General features: G+C 43.5%; 1 protein-coding gene and 1 long non-coding RNA gene across 2 annotated transcripts; both read left to right on the forward strand.

Moving 5' to 3' along the window:
• Positions 1-890: 890 nt before the first annotated feature.
• LOC134286521 (uncharacterized) lies at positions 891-1,580 on the forward strand. Its single transcript, XM_062848146.1, has one exon. The coding sequence runs from the start codon at positions 891-893 to the stop codon at positions 1,578-1,580; it is 690 nt and encodes a 229-aa protein (XP_062704130.1).
• Positions 1,581-2,934: 1,354 nt separating this feature from the next.
• LOC134287102 (uncharacterized) lies at positions 2,935-4,157 on the forward strand. Its single transcript, XR_009997026.1, has 3 exons — positions 2,935-3,448; positions 3,509-3,580; positions 3,643-4,157. It is a non-coding gene; the product is annotated as an uncharacterized LOC134287102 (long non-coding RNA).
• The last annotated feature ends 4,869 nt before the right edge of the window (positions 4,158-9,026 follow it).

A 9,026-nucleotide genomic window follows, 5' to 3' on the forward strand; every position in this document is an offset into this window, starting at 1 on the left:
ACATAGCAATTGGAGCAGTATTAGTGCAAATTCAAGGAGGAGAACGGCGAACGATAGCATACTTTTCGAAAAAGCTCTCAAGCACTCAGCGTCGGTACAGTGCAACTGAGCGCGAGTGCCTGGCCGTCTTACTCAGCATAGAGAATTTTAAACATTTTGTGGAAGGCTCCAGGTTTGTTATACAAACCGACGCGATGAGCTTGACATTCTTACGCACAATGTCTATCGAGTCAAAGTCGCCTCGCATTGCTCGGTGGGCACTAAAGCTCGCTAAATATGACCTGACTTTGGAATACAAAAAGGGGTCTGAAAATATACCGGCCGATGCCCTGTCCCGAGGAGTTGAAATAATAGAGGTCTTTGGATTGGATCCCTACGTGGATGGTCTTAAGTCACAGATTGAACGATTTCCCGAAAAATTTAAGGATTTCAAGATCGTCGAGGATAAAGTCTACAAGTTTATCACAAACGGGACTGTAGCCGAAGATCCCGTGTTTCGCTGGAAATATGTCGTTCCTCTATGCGAACGGCAAAAGGTTGTGAAGGATATTCATGAGGAAGCACACTTTGGATACCTAAAAACGCTCTGTAAAGTCCGCGAACGTTTCTATTGGCCCAGAATGTCCAGTGACATCAAAAGATTTTGCCACGCTTGTGAGGTTTGCCGAGAGTCGAAGACACCTAATATAAACGTTCGGCCCCCATGCGGAAAGCCTAAGGAGTGTTCAAGGCCGTGGGAAGTAATTTCGGTGGACTTCCTTGGTCCTTATCCGAGGACAAAGCACGGAAACGTGTGGGTCTTAGTTGTGAGCGATTTTTTTTCAAAGTTTGTTCTCACACAGTGTATGAGAAACGCAACCGCTCCCGCAGTATGCTTATTCCTTGAAACTATGGTGTTTACATTGTTCGGTGCACCCTCTACACTGATATCGGATAACGCGCAAGTATTCAAATCGAACCAATTCCTCAAACTGCTTGGAAAGTACAAGGTAACCCATTGGTTATTGCCCGTCTACCATCCCGCTCCAAACCCCACGGAGCGCGTTAACCGCGTGATCGTCACGGCCATAAGGTGTGCTCTTAACAAACAGCTCTCTCACAAAAATTGGGATGATTCGATCCCTAATATCGCCATGGCAATAAGGACAAGCGTACATGAGAGCACTGGATTCAGCCCTTATTTCATCAATTTTGGTCGTCACATGGTGAGCAATGGCAGCGAGTACGATCACCTCAGGAAACTGGCTCCAGATGTAGAATACGACCCTACGAGGATGAGTGAAGACATGAAGAAACTTTACGAGGTCGTCCGAATGAATCTGCATCGAGCATACGAACGATATTCCCGTCCATACAATCTTCGTTCTAATACGCGACATCAGTTTAATCAGGGAGACATCGTCTATCGTAAAAATACTCACCTGTCAGACAAGGCTAAGGACTACGTGGGTAAATTCGGCAACAAATTCTCTAAGGCTCGGGTAAAGGAAAGAATAGGAACAAACACCTACGTTTTAGAAGATTTATTGGGTCATCGGATACCAGGGACCTACCACGGTTCCTTCCTTCAGAAGGCATAGGCTTTCTCATTTGTTAAAAGACCAGCTATGACTGTGCTAGTACCGGCTAGCACATACACCAGATAAACCATCGAAATACGCATATCCGTGGTGTTACGGTTCATCGTCACGTACTGAGATGTCCTTGAGGTTTCCTTGTATGTTGACCATTAGCTGACTCGATCAGCATCAAGCTTCAGCTATGACTATAGGACGTGAGTCCTATATCCACAACAGTGCAGAAAGCATCAAAATACTCCATCGAGGTGTTTCCAGTACTTGCAGCAAGGCAAAATCAGTCTGCTCGAAAAAAAAAAACAGCTATGTACGGTGCTCGAATTTAGCCCAGACCATACTCGCAAAACACTCAATGAGTCATTCTGATAGGTGAAAGAAAAGCTAGTCGAGTGTCCAAACACAACATCGGAAATCATCTACGACCTCCTAGCTTTCCGAGTAGCTTTTGTGTGCGTTGATTTCAAATTCGTGTAAATTTGTTGTGTTGTCCTTGAAAATAAAAAAAAAAAACATTAGTCAGATTTGTTAGTCTCATCGTGAGAGAATTCGTCAAACCTTCACTAGTTCAGTTCCATCCATAACCAACTCTCATTTCAGTTTCTTTTTATTTCCCGAACGCACTCATACATCACTATCGTTGTTGGCATAGTAGTTTCAATAGTTAAAATAGATTTTATCTCCTTTAAATTTCCATTTACAATCAACATCGTAATTTCACTTTCGATCATAAAGTAGATTTTTGCCTTTGTTTTGCTTATCAATTTCATTAGACAGTTCTCTTGCAGTGTTCAGTTTTGTCAGATTAGTTGTCATTTATGGGATACCCGTAAATGAAAAATTCGTTTTGTTTGTAATGGTTTGAAACGCTATGTAGATTGGAATGAGTAAAAATTGGGCGTGTATGATCTTGAGTATGTTTTTAGGAAGAATGGTTGAGACTAATAGGTTGAATTTCAATTCAGAATAGGTTTAATTTAGGATAGCGAAATATTTTCCAGATATTTCTGGAGTTACTTTGGGCAATCAGTTAATAATTTTTCCAAATATTTTTGGAGTTAATAAGAAGTTTATTGGGTTTAGATGTAAGCACAATTTCCAAATCTTTTTGGAGTAAAATCGGTTAGGTTAAGTTCGGTTTGTACATATCAAAATTTGGAATGAGTAAAGTAGAGTGAAAGCGTAAATTGCAAAGAAAGTAAAGTATTGACATGTAAAAAAGGAAGTCTACATAGTAGTTGAAAACAATCGTAATGAGTCAGTTTGTTTGTGTTTAGTTTTCTTTTTTCTTCATGTAAATCAATAAAACAATAGTAAAATTTCCTTTAAATAAATTCGTGCAATATTTGGATTAAAAATTTTGAAAATTTTAAATTTTCAAAATTTTTAAAATGTGTATGAGCAAATTGTAACCTAAATGTTTTTCTCCGTTTCCATGTTTATTTATTTTGTGTGTAATCAAAGCACTTCTTTGCGACGGTAAGCCACCATGTGTAGAAACCGTTAACTTCGAAATATTTCGGCATGAGAAGCATTGATTGATATCGCGTTTCGAGTAATGTAAATAAAATAGCCTACATTAAGGCGAATGAACCAAATAAATTCAAAAACGGTAAGTGATGGAAATTTCCATATAGGAAAATTCCCTGATGCGTAGATTAAAAAAACCAGTGGAAAATTACTCTCTACGACTGATTTTAAAAGAACACAAAGGCACTATAGAAAAAGGTAGTTACTGCGAGTTAATAAATAGCTCGATCCAACTCGTCGCGCGATCAATTTATCTTTTCTGGTGGAGTGTTAAAGACAACCGAGTTTTTTGAAAAAAAGTTGGAAAAATAATTAAAGTTGGTGCATAAAGTGCTAAATTCGAAGTAAGTGCGCGGATTTTATGTTATCGTTCCAAATAATTTGAAGTTATTTTTAACTTTTAGTAAATTTAGTGAGTTGGTTAGCAAAAACGTTGAGAAAGCCTGAAATTTGTGAAAGTTAAGGATTAGAATCAGGTAAGCTGGTGAGCCATTTGACCCAAAAGCGAGTGAGAAATAATTGTGACCACGTTAAACAGGCCTTGCCCATCTAACGTGGGCGGTTTATCTAGGGCTTATCCTAGCTGGATTTTTCCCGAGTGCAGCCGAGACCGGAACCACCTGTGGTGCTGCGAGCTTCCGTTTGATAGTCGACCACTTCGCGCTCGAGTGTGGTGAATACGGTGAGCCGAGAAACCCGAACTCGTCGCGCCAAGACGTGTGGTACCGAGCTTCGCAGAACCTGCTCGAATCTCCCCCAAGCGTGAGGACGCCTCTACCTCACCCCTACCCACGAACGAGTTGGCTCATCGGACTACGTTGGAGGAAGCAAATCGTTCGGTCGGCTGGTTCGTCATATTGTGGCTCGGCTTCGAGAGACTGCTCGACTGCGAACGACGTGGAGCAGCGTTGCGACGGAAAATTCAAGGTCAGACCTAGCTGTAAGATACGATTGCGCAACGTATAAAGAAGAGTTTTTTTGAAGAGAATTGAATGAGCTCGAATGTGACGTCACACGGTCAGTAGCCAGTTGTATTTGATTCAGAATCGTTCTATGGAATCGAAACTGACTGAAATGAGAACTTGTAAAACTCATTAAATTTGCCTTTTAATAGTTTTTTTTTTCGTTTTCTTGGTTTTTAAATAAATTTTTTTAGTACTTCGAGCTTAGTAAAAACATTCTACCAGACCGTGGCCGTTATTTGCAGATCATCACCGAATTGGATAGAGCTCTGAATTAACCCTTTCACTACCGCTCAGTATTAGAGAGCTTCCAAATAAATTAGCAACAACATTTTAATTTCATTTTTCAGAATTTTGGATTGATTTGGTTTGTTTGAGTCGCGTCGTTTGGGTTCGAATTGGTAAGAAGAGGTTCCTACTGAACTGTGAGGCCTGCCCTGAGCAGGAGTTCTCATGCCGGGATATTATCAGAGGTAACGGTCCTTCGTTTTGAAGGTGGCGCTTAAGCTGTTATCTTGGCGAAACGGAACGGATTGTTGCCTGCCTGACCGGAGGTTTTTTCCGCCACTCTTCGGCGAGTTCAATTGAATGCTCCGCCAGTGGAGTAGTTGTTAGCCTTCCCGGACGGGCAGGTATGAAAAGGGTTTTGATCTGATCGATTGTCTGCTGTTCTAAAGCAGTCAAAACAGAAGATGAAGGCAACGGAGTCGGGGTAGGGTTTTCTCCCGTATATTCAACCATAGCGCAGCCTACGATTGTGGGTTGAATTTGGAATTTCTTCCAGAAATCCATCCCGCAAACGCAGTTTATTGCCAGATTCGGGATGACTAATGTCGGAACAACCCTAACGGTGCCGTTCCATGAAAAAGGTAAATAAACTTTACCACGGACCTCGAGCGCTTCTCCGCTTGCGGTACGCAAGACGGGTGGATCACGGAGAGGGAATAAGCGCTTAGGTTTAACCATGTTGTACACTGCATCGTTGATCAACGTGAGATTACTTCCGCTGTCAAGTAATGCAAAAACTGTAATCCCAAAAATAACAACCGAAATGTATGCTAAGGCGTTTTTTACGCAGTATGGGCAATTATTTGTCGGATAGCCTCTAAAACCGCAGTTTTCACACAGGACTCCCCTTGGAAGCCTGCATTGGTCCATCCGATGCCCAAATAAGCCGCAGTTGAAACAATGGTGGCTGGATAAGGGTTTATGAGACTTGATCATGTCTTCCAAAGTGGTTGGTGCTCGAGCTGGTCCGCGAGGAGTATCGGTTCCGGTTTCGGAACCCTTCCGATTCTGATTGGTCTGTGGAGGAGAGTGGGCCTTCGTATTTCTCGACGATGCTTGTTGATGTGGAGTAGAGGATTTATTGGGCTTATCCTGGGATAAGCATTTCTTCGGTTCCGAGTACTCTACTACGTTAACCGACTTCTCAGGTCCAAAAACCTTGTTGTAGACTGAGAAGTTCACGGCATCGATTTTCTGACCAGCAGACACAAGTGTCGGAAGATCAGCAATAGGGAGGAAATTTAGTTGCTTTTTGTAATCAATCCTCATGTTCTGAAGAAGGATTTGGACTTTCTCGTGCTCCGGCAAGGGAACACTCATTGTCCCGAAAAGCTCCTCCATACCGTGTTAGAACTGTAGGAAGGTCTCGTTTCGTGACTGGTGTCGCTGATACACCTTCATTTTGATTAGCGTGTCTAGATCAGGGTGCATGAAAGTCCTCCTGAGTTCTAGAACCAAATGCTGCCAGTTCACCAGACGACCTGTGGCTCGCATGGTCATATACCACTGCAATGCTGGCCCTTTGAAAAGGTGGATCGCCGAATCAAATAGTTCAGCTTCCGAAGCATGTTCTGCGACGGCCATGGCGTGAACCATTCCAAGGAATTGGTTTAATTTCAACCCTTGATCTTCGCCATCGTATTTCGTAACTGTCCACTTGGACACGGGCAAAGTATGCCGCGCTGGGTTGCTCAGAGGCAATGGACTCAACGAAGCGAGCGAAGGATGAGCGAATGGGGTTGATATCGGAACTGAGGTTCCAGCCCACGCATTGACCGGCGGAGTAGTAAAAGTGGGATTTCCGAGCCATGGATTCCCAGGATGTCCAAGGCTCATAGCCGCGGACCCCGGAACAGGATTCAATGATGGTACGGTAGAGGTACCAGGGAATCCTAACCATGGGTTGGTGATCGGAGGTTGAAACGGCTGTTGATGGTTCTGAAGGTAGCTGTGCCACGATGAAGGTGGCTGCGGCTGTGCAGTAGGATGACTTTGCGGTAACGAAAAAGTTACACTAGTAATCGGCCTAGAAGGATTGGCAGCTACTGAAGAGCTCAACCCTTGCGAGAGGCTGGTGAATCCCGGAAAAGGTGTGAAAGAGGAATGAGGAGCTGAAGAAACTTGAAGAACTGGTGGCGCACCCACCAGTGGCTGTGAACTTCTACTCGGAAGCTCCGTTTCATTGTGCTGAGCTTCTTCTTCACACGGTGTTCCCATCCTGGCCATTTTCGCTTCCAACTCATTAATGCGAGCTAGTAAAGAGCGTACACAGTCACTGCCTTCAAACTGGTTAGCTACTGCAGGAATTCCTGAAGCAGTAGTACTCACTGAAACGTCTGCACCTGGATCTGCATTTCGAAGAGGTGGAACTGCCGAAACATTCTCTGAGCGAAACAAGTCGATCAGAGCTTGTTCCTCCAGTCCCTCCTGATTGTGCTGTTCAGATGCAGAGGTTTTAGTGTAGAAATACTGGTCCAACAGATCCACCACATCAACAAGCATTGACTTGAGGAAACTTTCTGTTTCCTCCGAATCCCTAAAGTGCTTTATATAAAGGATAAGCCGGTGACCGAAATGTAGCAATTTTGCTTTGCCCCTTACCCTTGAATTCTTATCGCTCTGCTGCAACCCTGCAAAAAGTTCGTCGAAGTTGCGTCGACAAAACTGTACAACTTCCTCACCATTCCCCTCTAAAACTACCTCTTCAATAATAGTATCATTCTGCTTCTCAGTTTTCATATGCTCACGGAGCCACCTTCGCCTTCGTGAGTAGGTGGGATCATCCCGAATGACGATCGATCGAATATTGGTTTCGAAGTCCAACTCCTCTGGAGACAAATGGTCCACCCTTAAGCCGTGGTACCACTCCCGAATCTTCTCAACGGCGTGTGCGAATTGTGTTTCAAATGCCTCCGCCATTTCTCAAATGAGAATGTAAAATTAAAAATAAGAAATGAAACCAAAAAAAAATAACAAAATAAGCTAAACCTACAAAAAACAGTACAGCTACTTTTCACCCAAAAAAAAAACGAAGAAGTGGCTTAAATAATAGCTTATTTCTATTAAATTAGGAAAAAAAATACAAAAAAAGATAAAGAAAAATGAATAAACTAATCTAGCATATATTATGCTAAACTAGACACTAGAAAGTATAAACATGAAAAAAGAAAAAATATTTACAAAAGAATTTTAAATTAGAGGCATTGTGTATAAAAGGAAGCAAAATTTCACTACAAATTTATTTAACTCTACTAATAGAATAATTCAGTTTTTTTTTGTTATGAAGAGAAGAAACTAATTAATAAAGACGAATCGAAAGGAAAAGAACGATTCACAGCAGTAGTTCTCATCATCCGAACGATTCCAAAAGAACAAAAGAATTTCGTTTGGCACAATACTATTTCGATACAATTCACTTCACTATTCATAAAAAGAACAATTGGAATATAAAGGATTCCAATTGCTCCCGGAGCTACTCTAAAAAGGGTTCCACTTTAAGGTTAAAATGGAAACCTTTTCCTTTATTTTGCGTTGGGCGCCAATTGTTAGAAACGACTCTTGTTGGGCCACCCTATTGTGGCCACCCAGGCTTTATCCTGGGCCTCAGGGTCGATACAATGGCTCCGAGAGGGAATTGGGGGTGAGTGGAACGACTTCCCAATAAAACAAACGTCCAAGGAGGAGCTACGAGCTAAAGATAGAAAATGCAAGGCTTGGCTTGAAGAAATGATGGGCGACTATGATAGTTATTCAGATTCTTTGTATTCAAAAATTATTCCATATTGAAATTTCTTATTTTGGACATGCACATATCGTTTTACCATGCTGCTGGTTGATGAAGGGGCCGCCCGTTTAACGTTGGGAATCCCTGCCGACCTTCCCAAGTCGAACATCCATCCTCAGCGACGTACGGGGACTACCGGGCCAAGATGATGGTGTGGCACGCCGGCGGAGCTTCGTCGAATAGCCTCCAACGTTGTCGGGGAGTTCACTTTCTGCGGACCGGGCCAAACTTACGGGAAATGGCGCGCCGGCAGATTTCCGTCGAACACAGCACCTTCCGTCGAACACAGCACCTTCCGTCGAACACCTTCGCCTACCGGGCCAGAATAGCGGAATGGCACACCGGCGGGCTTCTTCACATACAATCCACTTTCGCTTACCGGGCCGCGTTGACGCAGTGGCTCACAGGGGAAGCCACAGATGATTACGGGAAACAGCTAACTTTTCTTCGGCCGAGCCAACCCAGCGGGAAGTGGCACACCGGCGGAGCTTCAGATGTTCACGTGGTGACAATCCACACTTATCGTTTTCGCAATGGCCGCCGTACGATATGCGACGCTTTCTTCGGCCGGGCCTTGGGCTTTCGTGGCACACCGGCAAAGCAGCTCCTGGAGTTCACAAACTTGCCTTCACACGCGAAACGAGAATTTCTTCGTCCTCAAGTGGGTACTGGGAACGGATCAAAAGCGGGCACTTTTTGAGGTGAATCCAAAGATGGCCTCTGAACTGGTCACTATTCCTCTCTGCTTCATGGTGCGAAGCAGTTTTGTTGCCTCGTTCGGCGATCGTCTCGCCGTCAGCGTCGGCGTCGTCGACAACTCATTGGCGCCGAACGTGGTGGTGGTGGTGCGTTATGCAAAAGGGTTTTGTTAGAAATTACTTTTGTTGG

The sequence above is a fragment of the Aedes albopictus genome, chromosome 2, assembly GCF_035046485.1.
Source record: "Aedes albopictus strain Foshan chromosome 2, AalbF5, whole genome shotgun sequence".
In the NCBI taxonomy this organism is placed as follows: domain Eukaryota; kingdom Metazoa; phylum Arthropoda; class Insecta; order Diptera; family Culicidae; genus Aedes; species Aedes albopictus.